General features: G+C 42.0%; 1 protein-coding gene across 1 annotated transcript; it reads right to left on the bottom strand.

Annotated features, from left to right (window-relative positions):
- Window positions 1-233: 233 nt before the first annotated feature.
- On the bottom strand, window positions 234-3,905 carry LOC131240899 (uncharacterized). The gene is made up of 3 exons (XM_058239424.1): window positions 3,580-3,905; window positions 3,088-3,313; window positions 234-811 (listed from the first exon to the last, which is right to left on the bottom strand). Exons 1-3 carry the CDS (start codon window positions 3,835-3,837, stop codon window positions 390-392), a joined length of 906 nt encoding a protein of 301 aa, XP_058095407.1. The 5' UTR covers window positions 3,838-3,905; the 3' UTR covers window positions 234-389.
- Window positions 3,906-12,994: the final 9,089 nt, after the last annotated feature.

Raw genomic sequence — 12,994 nt, 5'->3', positions numbered from 1 at the left:
AATCCGACCCTCGTGATAAATCCAAATTAAATGGGACCATAGTTTGGACAGTTTCAATTGAATTACCTGTATTTGATATTTGATATGTAATTTCTAAATACCTGCATATCATTTATCGGACTCTGTCAGAGTATATCATTCTGTCTTGAGAGAGTATGCCCAGGAGTCAACCTGAAATGCGTCTGGGATCTAGCAGTACTAGCACATTTGCACATTTGCAACTTGCAAGTCTATTGACAGGAATCCGTTTTGTATTTCTCACGTGCGAATGATTTTGCCCTTTCCATTTATTGTTACAAGCCAAATATATACACTAACAAGTGATATACACGTGCTGCACAAGCGTGTCAAAAAAATCATAACCGTACGTACGCTCCTACACTTACAAGCTACACCACTTCCACCGCAGTGCAATGCAGGCTCGGCAGCTTCTCCACCAAGTCGAACGTCAGCATGGAAGCCTTTAGCTTCCGCTGCCGGTCGGAGAAGCCCGTGGAGAAGAGTGGCACGGGTGCAATCCTCTCACACGTGCCCAGCCACTTAGCTTCCATGTACTTGTGCTTCCTCCATGGCCCCATGTGCATCTTGTTCTCTTTCATGCACTTCTTCGCCGCCCCACACAAGATCTTGATCATTGTCCGTAGCCTCTCGGCCTTGCCGACGAACACTTGTGGGAGGTGGTCGATTAGCCCGTTGTACTCTGGGCTCGCTCTCGCCATCTCGAATTCGGCTCGGAAGTCCAGTTCGATGATGACCCGCACCATCGCCTTCTTCGCACTCGTAGCCATGACATCGATGTAGGTGTGCTCGCCTGCGGACACCAGAACAACGAATGTCATCCATCCATTCAATATAATTACTGATCAGATTACGAAGTTGATTAGATTTTGATAATTGAATCATCATCCTTCATTGGGATGGTTCTACACGTGCATGAAATCCATGCCACTAATCTGGTGGTTGTAAGACTCTTATCAGGTGGGCTACACACGATCATCGATTTATATCTGACCATTGGATTATTCAAATTGAGCGATGCAGTGGGGGCCCACTATAGTTGTCATCATTGTAAATAAGTTTGGGAAGGGATGCTTGGACCGTGATCTTTGTACATGGTTATTAAGCTGAATATAAAAACCTACTGTGTGGAAACCCTAGAGGAAAGAAATATTATAGGTAAGCTTCTATCCCTCTTTCTTATATATATATATATATATATATAGGAGAAGGTGCTATGCGCTCGGCCTCACAAGTCTGTCCCATGAGGTCGAGTTGTGTGGGCTCCACTGTGATGCGTTTCGAACATCTACCCCATCAGTCAGATGCACCATTCCATCGTGGGCCTAGGTCTCAAAAATCAAGTCAATCCGTTACTTGTATGGGCCACACCACATGCAGAAGTGGGGAGAGGCCGTGCACCATTAAAACATTTATAGTCATTTTTTGGGCCCACCGAGATATGGTTTGCAAATCCAGCCCATCCATTATGTGTGTCCCACTTGGATGAGGGTTTAGACCAAGTTTCAGCAGCATTCAAAACTCAGGTGGGCCCCACCAAGTGCTTTTATATGTTTTAACGGTGTCTTCACATGATTTTAGATGGTATGGCCCACCTGAGTTCCGTATACGGATGATTTTTGGGATATCCCATAATTTAGAGGGCACCCATCAAATGCACGGTGTTGATGGTCGACACGCATCACAATGGAGCCCACATAGCTTGACCTCACGGGAGCTTATCATGAGGTCGAGCGCATAGTACCTTTTTCACACACACACACACACACACACACACACACACACACACATATATATATATATATATATATATATATATATATATATATATATATGTCTTAATCCCCTAACCAACATAAGAGAAAAAACTCTAGTCCCGTTAAGAAATTTTCCGAGTGTGGAAGATCATAATTCCATTGAGGAATTAAGAATGTCTTCCTAATCTAGTAGGCTTTAAGATTAATACGTTAAATCTCATACATAGATAATCCTTCAATTCGGCAATATAGATCTAACAGTGGGCTCTACCGTCTAGGTTTAATGGGCATGAGGCTGCACAAGTACATTGGATGTGGAATCTCGGATGGATTTTTAAACGTTAGATGGAGGCTCACGTCTCTTGCACGTGCTATCTAGTCATGTCTGAGCAAGGAGTGCGTGGACCGAGCACTTGGGTGTTGTTGAATTGTGGGGCCCATCGCACGCCACCAAACAAAATAGGTGATGTTGTGCTGGTGGGCCCCGGAGGGAAGCGGTGGAACGACCGTGTTATGCTGCCGCGGCTACCAACCCTTCCTTGATATTGTCTTTTACTATGAAAACAAAGTGCCCACAGCGAAACTTTTGCTGTTGTTGATCAAGGATATTGATCATCGATCGACGTGAAATGAAGGTGATCTGGAGTGGCCCCCACTGCCCCATCCCGATCTTTCGGCACGACAATTAACATTCGTAGCAAAATTTAGCTGGTGATTCCAATAGGATCATGAAATGAAGGGCGTGTTTGGTTGCACCAAATTTCATGAAACATCATGAAATTCTTCTCCACCTAAGACTAATTAATCATGAAATATAATGATATTTGGTGCAACCAAAAACATCCTAAGGGAAAAACTTTGATACTCTGGCAGAGTGTGATGGATGATACACAGGCACAAATTACATAAGTGGCATACAGGTAATTCGAATCAAATTTCTGGGTCTCAGTTTAGATGCATCAGGGACCAAAATTTACTTTTATTTGATTGCAATTTAGTCGGTTTAAATTGAGTTATGTATGCCGCGTTTATAATTTCTGAGAGCCTGCGTATCAAGCGTCGTACTCAGCCAGAGTATAAAATAACTCCCCATTTGTTAATGACATTCATCCACAGCCAACGTCATTCTGAGTGTCTTCTACGCAATACAAATGTCCCATCTCGGAAAATGACTAGAATACCCTCGTCTAACACGATGTACGTCGAGGGCATTGTGGTCATTTTAACTAAGACGCTTGTTACTCTTGAAGGCATTTTGGCCATTTGCATTCGGATACGAGACGAGTAACGGATCTTTCGCCCGTTTTTTTACCTGACGGAATATCGGGTGACCTCCTCCACTTGGATTTGCAGATATGGCTTTCGAATCCTGCGTTACGAAGCCTCTCTGATACGTCTCTCAGCAAGCAATTCCGGCACCCACCCGTAACGGGTCTCGGGCAGACGCAAACGGGCCCAACCGACCGCGATTCTCTCAGTGCCTGCTCCGTGTCGTGTCGGATCCTCGATTCCAGTGAGCTGCTCCGGCACAAGATACCCTGAAACATAACAGAAAAAATACGAACCAAGTGACCAAAATGCCCTAAAAAACTCGTTTAAGCTGGGATGATGCCTGGGAGGTTTTCGTAATTTCACATTTAAAACTCATTTATCTTCCATTTACCCGACGAAGGACGATAAAAAATCAATAAAATACAAGAACAGGACCAAAATACCCTCGGGGAAAGACACAAAGAACATCCACTGAGAAAAATGCCCTCGCTCGGCAAAAGAAAAGAGAAACGAAGATCGACACGGAAACTACCTTGAGCAGCTGATCCTGTTCCAACCAGAAAGCCTTCTTTTCAACCTCACCGCCCGAATTCTGCCCGTCCTCACCGTCTCCGTCCTCATTCTCGCCGTCGTTCCCACATCTTTCCGGCAACCCTTCGCCCTCCTCAAAGAACCCAAGAACCATATCTGCAAGGCTCACCCCTTCGCCGGCAAATTCAACATCACCCTCTAAACCCGCCGGATTCCAGCGATCCGTCGGAATTTTCCCTACCATCGTCATCTTGGCCATCCCAATCGAAAAGCACGTGCTCTGTCTGTATGTCTCTCTCTCTCTCTCTCTCGATGCCACCCAAATCCGAGCCCTTTGATTATCCTATATATACAGACGAAGTTTTCACATCTGACTGGGCCCCATATGTCAACGTGGAGGAACGAGCCGCCGCGAACATGAAGATACAGGTCATCATCCACGTGGACGACAGTGATTGGGCGCGTTGCGTCCGGACTCGTTTCGTTTTGTCGCGCGCGGAACGGATTAGACGAAGCGTAGCTCGTGAAACAGCACGGATCCACGTCAGCTCCAGCAGCAATAATTCACATAGTTGGATATACACGAATATTCTAGTTTTCCATTTTACTTACTATGTCGCCCTTTCTCTAATAAAATAAGTACAGGTTGCTTTCGTTTCGATGAATTGAATAAATGATATAAATGATTAAAAGGGACGGGTCTTATCCTAATCTCCTAGGCGAGGGGCCAGTGCCTAGCCACTATTCAACAGATCTGCTGCCAGCTGGAGCATTCATATGTGATGACACGTGGGCTTATCTAAGGACGTGTATATCTGGGTTTTATCCGATAGTGTGGGGGCCACCATTAGATGGGACCTTGTTTTTATTCGTTTTCTAAAGCAATGAAAGGTGTCTTGCGGGAGGACGAGGACTCCGTGGGTCCCGCCGTGATGTATGTTTCTTATCCACACCGTTCATTCATTTTCCCATCTCATTTTAAAGCATGTTCCTAAAACTTAAGCATGTTCAAAACTCAAGTGAACCACACTACATAAAACAATGGGTATGATGACATCCACCGTTGAATCTTCCTAAGGCCCACGGTAATGTTTATTTGTCATCCAACCTGTTAATAAGGTCCCATGTCGAGTGAAAACACAAATATCAGCTTGATCCAAAACTTCTGTAGCCCATAAGAAGTTTTCCTCTGTAGGCGTTCAATTCTTAGGGCCCGTTTGGCCGGGTGGATTGGAAGGGATTGAATGGTATTAGGGTGGATGGCATGGATTTCTAGGTAATGATGGTGTTGTCAGTGGATTGTCTGGAGATCCATGGGATTGATATATCCCTGGATGGCCATATCCAGTCTGTTTGGCGCGCCCGGCCAATCCCGGTATTAAACCTTTTCATCCCTTCGAATCCCTCAAACCAAACACGTCCCAGGCAAATTTGAAGGATTAGGGTGGATTTGATGGGATTTAAACGTAATGATGGTGTTGTCAGCAGATTTTCTTGAGATACATGGGATTGGGATCAGATCACCGACTCTGTTTGGCACGCCAGGCCAATCCCGGGATTTGACTTCCAATCCCTTCCAATACCATCCAATCCCTTCCAATCCGACCGGCCAAACGGGCCCTTAGAGTTTTCCCTGATGTTATCCGCTTTAGCGTTAGATATACTTCAATATTGAGATCATGCCTGTAAGCTGGAAAAACAGATGGACCCTCACAAAGTTTACTCGGCATGCTGTAGTTACTCATACGCAATCCGCATCCTTGCGGGGCTACTAAAAACTGTAGCGTGCAGGACCTGTGCTCTAAATGGGGCCAACCCTAGGTGGTTGGAGCCGTTTGTCCAGTGGATCCCACGTTGGATGGCTGAAAATGCAAAAATTTATCTGAATGGACATCTTTGGGCACTACCATGGCCTGAAAACAGAAGTTTAAACTGAAGCTGTTTGCCCACTGAAACGGCCGTTATTTATGTTCAAACAACACAAGTTTATCGGTTGGAAAATTAAGGTTTGCTGAAGGGTTTACTCTTTCAAAAGAGATACTTTGATACTCTGCCATTGTCATGAGGCAACAACTTAGTCTGATCTAAAACTAATAAAGTCGAAAAGGAGTTTCAATTGTGGCCATTCAATGGGAACTGCTTCTTGTTTTGTGGTCCACTAAAGAGTTTTAAATTGACTTGTTTTTACAACCACATCTAACAAGAACTGGGCAACCATGAAGAAAGCCAATATCACAGAGACATCGTGTCGGCCAACAGGGACGTCGATTGGCTGGTGACCCTGCACCAGCCAACTAGCCAGTGGAAAAGCTTTGTGGCCAACAAGCCGTTCAAGGCTAGAGACCGGGGGGGGGGGTAGGACGTACGCAATCCGCGTCCATGAATTAATTCGTTCAACCGCCTTGGCTGGTGAATGTCCTTGGACCAATATTTCTGGTAATGCTGTATACTACTGAAGTGATCGCTTTTCTTTTGAGACCTGAGAGTATGACCATTGGACTTGTTTGGATGATAAAAAATAGCCTCAGTACCAGGTCACAGTTTATGAAATCTAAGGAAAATGACATTCTCAGCACCCAAACATGGAAAATAAAATATTTTAATTTCTTGGGATTTTTTTTCTTTTTTTTTCTAGAAAACCAAACTTTTAGGTCGTTTTTAATTCCTCACGTCCAAACAATCCCTACTTACCAAACAGAAACTGATTGGCTATAGGTATCTGTACCACAACGTTTGGTACAGTGACAACTTCCCTGCCAACATTCTACCTGTTTAGCAAATCAATATGATATAGAAACAATAAGCGTACCCTTCTCTAAAATAAGGTTAATCTGCTCTCTAAAGCTGTATATTTAGTCAAACCATCAGTGTTCCATTGATTCCAACAGTGTGGTCCACCTGATTAGTGGACCACACTGGTGGACCACACTGATTCTTGTGACAGGTGATCTTCATGGTGAGGTCTACCACTGTAATGGTGCTGATGTCCTACATAAGTGCTGTGCCGGCAGGAAACATGGTACAGTACCACTAGAAGTGGCACCTGGCCTGTAGGTGACCAGTTCTCATTGTGAAAACTGAAAAGTAGAGGTGTACGCAAACCGAGCTAGCTCCGTTAGCTCGCTTGACTCAGGCTCGAAAAGCTCAATTCGACCTGAAGTTGAGCTTGAGCCATGTCGAGTTGATTTTTTTAACTCAAAAATGAGTTTGAGCTGAGTTCAAGATAACCCTAGCTTGATTCAACTCGGATCGAACTCAGCTTAAATCGAACTTGGATCAAACCAGTGACTCAATTACTTTGATATTAATGTTGCTCACCAAGTATTAGATATTAATGTTGCTCACGATGTATGGCTAGCGGCAAGAAAGGCATGTATATGAAATAAGTACCTCTTTTTTTTTCTTTATTTTTATGTGGCTTCGAAGGTGTTTGATAAAATAACTTTAAAATCATTGTTGTTGTTTCACATACAATGAGATTTTGAAAGTACAATTCAGGCGTTTGTGAAAATACAGCATAGGAAAACGTGGCTCTCAGCTTGAACCGGCTTGAGCTACTGACTGAACTAAGTCGAGCTGACCAGTCAGGCTCGAGGACCAAGCTAAGCCGAGTTTGAGCTGAGGTCAGCTAGTGGCCCGACTCGACCCGGTTCGACTCGATGTACACTGTGAAGAGTCAAGCAGCTCATGCTTGCATTATTAACACACGAAGAACTGTGCTATGCTCGGGCTTAATTTTTTACAGAACGGCTTTCAGTTTGTGCAAATAGGTCCCATGGCTCACCGATCCGAACCATTGAAAATATGGGCCCACTGTGGATGGCTCAAGCACTGAAATATCGAGATGGAAAAATGTTAATCTTTCAATTATTGGCCCAGTAAGTAGAGCGTTAAGAATAAATTAAAGCAACGGTTCCCAATCAGTATTAACCATCCCTATCAACGATCCTAGCCACAGGATTGTCCCCAAGATCACCGACCCATGGCAGCACATGCATGGCCGTGGATGCATCTGGACAGGAATCTGTATCCGTCGTAAGGTTGAGGACCACCTGGATCCGGTTTCATCATACGGAGGTATTTATGTTATTGTCCGGGTGATTGTCATTGGAGCTGTCCTAGCGTACTTTGTGCTGGGTACCTCGCGCACCTAGAGCTACAAGAGTGGAACTTTCATCCGATCCACTCCGTCCATCAGGTACGTTGCCTCATTTTCACTTGTAGCCTAAAAATCATGGCCATCCAGAACTCGGATAAACCACAGACTCGCAAAAAGTTGGAATGTGACTCGTACCATTAATTTTGTGTGGGCAATCATGTTGTTTATGTTCCATCAAATACATTCATCTGTTATCTCCCATAGGGATGAAATAATTATAAAGAAATAAAAGTATTCCAAAAAGTAGGTGGACCACACCAAGTGAATTTAGGTATTTTAGGTATTACTTGTAGGAATGGATTACATGAGTGTTGAATCATTCTGATTTTTGAGATGAAGGTCAAAAGATAGGTGATTCACTTGATGGACGGCGTGGATTTTATGTACATTAAGTCCCTTTCCCACGATAAAGAAAGTGATCGGTAGGTAATTATGCGAAGCACGCAAGTGTTTTTCTTTTCGTTGTTTTCGTTGGGTAGCCTGATTATTGAAGACGAATGAATCTCGTCATCATTGGTTTTACTTATAAAAGAGAGATAATCACATCCAACCAGTTGGACAACAAGTTACTGTCCACCCACCTAATAGCTTCCAACCAATTAGGTGCACAGGACATCCAGCCCGTCCAGTAGGTTTGTCCTACCATAAGTCTCTGCAAAAATTAGTCGTATCCACTGTTAGATGAGTATACCATGAGAATATTTGCAGCCGCTGATAAATAGTAATATAGTCCTCCTGATGAGTGAAGGAGACTAATTTTCACAGGAGTGGATTTTTATAGTGGACCAACATATTGGACGGTTTGGATGTCACACGCATAAATGTGTTGAAAATTATCTACTGGGTTGTAGAAAACTTAAGGTCCGACCGGATGAATTTGAACATTTCTCCGTGAGACAATATATAATGAAAGAAAGATTAAAGGCCTTGTTGGGGTTGGGCTTGGTGAAACAAATGCTATAAACCATCCAGCTTTTATATATATTTGTAAGGAAAAACATTGATACTCTGGGAAGGTTTGGTAGATGATACGCATGTAATTACAAAATAACTACAAAATGATTACGTGGAATAAACTTCACCCAAGTTAAACCGTCCAATTTATGTGCACAAGCTTAGATGTATCATAAACTAATATTTGATTATATTACTATCAAATTTTTGGACATTTATTGGACAGTTGAAAATGAGTGGTTGGGATCTTGCTACCAAACTATTTTTTTGATTGGATTTAAAAACTGATTTTCACAAGTTAGTCGGTGTAATGTGATCAATATATGCATGCCACTGTACCATTTTGAAGTGCCTGCGCATCAAACGACATAGTACGTAGCGAATGTATCAAATAATTCGTTCTCCTTTATTTATTTATTTATTATGGTTTACATTAAAAAAAATAATAATAAAAAATCGACGTGTTTTCTGGACGATAACTGATCACCTCCACGCTTAATAATCCAAACTTCCAACTCCGTACCATCTATTCCATCAAGGTGCAAAATCTGTATGATAATCAGTACCGTTAAAATGGTAGGCCCTACGATTACATTCACCTGGCACGAAAGTCAGGCCAAGGCCAATTCAATTAGTATTAGGTGGACCATGCTGTTGGAAACAATGGACAAATCTAACTTAAGAAACAAGGGTGGCCCACCCAGTAAGAATATAAGTCTGATTTTTAAGAAAGGCGATCTTCACGCCTGGGCCTGCTGTTTTCATTGTACTGATTTCCTTATGAAATTGGACGGGGAAAGATGGTCCGGTAGTTAGAGCTAGGATGCGGGTTGCCTGAAACGGGAGATTCCTGTAACCCCAAGAACAGTGGGGCCCACTGTGATGTCTGTTATATCCACTCCTTCCATCTGATTTGCCAGCTCATTTTCGGTCATGTCCCCAAAATATAAGATATTCAAAATTCAGTGGGCCACACCAAAGAAAACAGCAGGGATGAAAACGCTCCAAAAGTATCAACGGTGGGTGTTTTCGTTCCCATGTTTTCATTCAGTGTACCTACTTGAGTTTTAAATCTCTCCTTCGGTTGGTTTCACGTAGAGATATGAACACACAAACATCATTAGTGGCTCCATAGAGATACAGATTGCCTGCTGTCGCTACCGATAGCGAGGTGGCTACTAAACAATCCTTTTTGAGCTCTATCTTCATGCATGTGTTTTATCGTCATTTTATCTATTTTTCTATATCATTTTAAGGTAGGGACCGAAAAAAAAGACGGATTCATATCTCAAGTAAACCATCACGCCACAGGTATAACAATAGTAATTGAAGACTCACCAGGAAAAACTTCCTTAAAGCCCATTGTAATGTTTATTTTCCATTCAACCTGTTAAGTAGGTCATAGACCTGAATGAAAGTAAAACACAAATATCACCTTCATCCAGAACTTTTGTGGCCTCAAAAGAATCTAATGGTGGGCATTCAATCATAACCATTTCTTGTAGTGTGGTCCACATGAGATTTGGATTTGTGTCATTTTCAAGCTCGTGTCTTAAAATGATATGGCAAAAAAATGGATGGATGACATAGGTAAAATATATATAAAGGGATTGAAAGATTCGACCTTTCAAATATTCCGAGGATAGCCTTCTGACAGGTCTTGATAAGTTTTTTTTTTTTTTACATAAAATTGCCTTTGTCATTGATTAAGTTGTTGTACGTTTTTTTTTTGAATGAATAAGAAGTTACGTAGTAATTAATGCTGAGAAAGTTACATGAAGGGAAGCCTTTTTAGGCGCGGGCAAGACCCAACTCGTGGGGCCCACATTTATGTATGTGTATAATCCACGCCGCCCATCCTTTTTGCCATGTCATTTTAGGGCTAGGGCCTAAATATTAGCCTGATTCAGAGCTCATGTGGGCACATAATAGAAAATAATGGTGACAATGACATCCACTGTTGAAACTTTCTAGGCTCACCGTGATGTTTGTTAATAGTGGACACAGCCCAAGTCAGGACTTTTTGGGCCCATGGCTAGCTGGCCGACAAGGTGGACGAAACAAATCACCCAATTATTTAAAAATTATCAAGTTATTAATTACATCAACCCGACAATCATAACCCTTACTATATTACAACGATGACCCTTACCCCATTACAACCACGCCAACGCTTACCACGTTACAACTGCACCCTTACCACATTACAACACGACCCTTATCCCATTACAACCACGCCAACGCTTACCACGTTACAACTGCACCCTTACCACATTACAACACGACCCTTACCACATTACAACTATGACCCCGACCTTTATATAATGACAACCTCCACACTTAACACATGACAACCTCGACTCTGAACGTTATTTTTATCTACTATTATTTAAAAATAATTAAGTTATTAATAACAAGAGCCTTATAACCTCGACCTGATCTCGACCCTTAACACATGACAACCTCGACGTTTAAGGGTCGGGGTTTTCAGATTCATGTTATTAATAACTTAATTATTTTTAAATAATAATAGGTAGAAACAACATTCAGGGTCGAGGTTTGTCATGTTATAAAGGTCGGGATCGTGGTTGTAATGTAGTAAGGGTCATAGTTGTAACATGGTAAGGGTTAGTAAGGGTCGTGGTTGTAACATGGTAAGGATCGTAGTTGTAACATGGTAAGGGTTAGTAAGGGTCGTGGTTGTAACATGGTAAGGATCGTAGTTGTAACGTGGTAAGGGTTGGCAAGAGTCGTGGTTGTAATGTAGTAAGGGTCGTCGTTGTAACATGGCAAGGGTCATGGTTATAATATAGTAAGGGTCATGGTCGTCAGGTTGATGTAATTAATAACTTGATTATTTTTAAATAGTCGAGGCTCACAATGGAGTGATCTCTTCTGTCCACATTGTCGGCTGGCTGTTCGTGGGCCCAAAAAGTCCTGACTTGGGTAGTATCCACTTCTAACAAACATCACAGTGAGCCTGAAGAGTTTCAACAATGGGTGTCACTGTTACCATTATTTTTTATTATGTAGCCCACACAAGCTTTGGATCAAGCTAATATTTGGGCCCTAGCCCTAAAATGACATCGCAAAAAGGAAGGGCGGCATGGATTATATACATACATCAATGTGGGCCCTATAAGTTGGGCCTTGCACACACCCAAAAAGACTTTCGTCCACGCCACTTTCTTAGCATTAAATACGACGTAATTTCTTATTCATTAAAAGAAAATGTACAACTTCTTAAACAAGAACAAGGATAATTTGGTGGAAAAAACTTCTCAAAACTTATCAGAAAGCTACCCTCGGATTATTTGGAAGGTTGAATTTCTTTGAAGAATTTTACCATACAGCGATGCCACGGTATGGTCAAAATCCCAAATACATACATCAAGGTGGGGCCGTAATGCCTGTGGTTGCTGGAATTTCCTGTTGCTGGTAATCTATATCCCGCTGAATTGCGGTCATAGCTGCCATTCTCGGCTTTGCGAAATTTCTAGAAGATTAATTTGAAGATTTTTCAAAAATCTCACTAAATATAAAATATTACATAATATTTATTAAAAATTAATAAATTATCTTTAAAATTTAAATATATAGGAGTAAATTAATTAGTAAATATTTTTTAGGTGAAAGTTGATAATGAAAAATTAAAAATTACCAAAGTTCAACATTATCGTGATTATTTTTCTTTGAGCAATTTTCTATTATAACACCGACGCATTTGAAAAAGCTGATGACATCAGTCGTAGTGGTATGTAGGCCTGCAGGTGGTCGGGTCACTTTCTGTAAACCCCACCTTCAAGAGAACTCACCGCGAACAGGCACTGCAAGCATAGCTACCGTTGTGGGTGTATCCTTCCTTTTTTTTTTAAAAAAAAAAAAAATGCCAAAATGCCACCTGTGGAGACAGGGAGACATCCGTCCACTATAATGGTGTGCCCCATCATGACTCTTCACGAAAATTAGGCTGACTCGTTCACTAGGTGGGCCATACCTATATGTTAAGTTAAAGAACCGCTTGTACCATTGATTCCATCTGTGTGGTCCACTTGATATGTGGAACGACCTGATTTTTGGCTCACTTTGTTGTATAGGTGAAATCCACTCCGTCCATTAGGCAATCTCTTCAATGCTTAGGCCATAGGGTTTAAAAAAAAAAAACCAAATCCATCGGTATGGTGGGCCATACCACAGGGAAAATTACGGATTGGGTGCCGACTATAGACTTGTGTGTGAGGTCATCATGGTGTCTATATTTCATCAATTGTGATTCACAAAGATGAAAGAAATATACAAAAAT

The sequence above is a fragment of the Magnolia sinica genome, chromosome 3 (assembly GCF_029962835.1).
Source record: "Magnolia sinica isolate HGM2019 chromosome 3, MsV1, whole genome shotgun sequence".
Classification (NCBI taxonomy): Eukaryota; Viridiplantae; Streptophyta; class Magnoliopsida; order Magnoliales; family Magnoliaceae; genus Magnolia; species Magnolia sinica.
The sequence above is the reverse complement of the archived record's forward strand: the minus strand, read 5'-3'. Positions and strand labels throughout refer to the sequence as shown.

Excerpts from the sequence above, each read along its gene's own strand:
- LOC131240899 (XM_058239424.1), bottom strand. The coding sequence starts at position 3,837 with ATGGCCAAGATGACGATGGTAGGGAAAATTCCGACGGATCGCTGGAAT. Across the intron at positions 3,314-3,579 it reads AACAGGATCAGCTGCTCAAG|GGTATCTTGTGCCGGAGCAG; the intron begins GTAGTTTCCGTG and ends GTTATGTTTCAG. Across the intron at positions 812-3,087 it reads GTCACCCGATATTCCGTCAG|GCGAGCACACCTACATCGAT; the intron begins GTAAAAAAACGG and ends TGGTGTCCGCAG.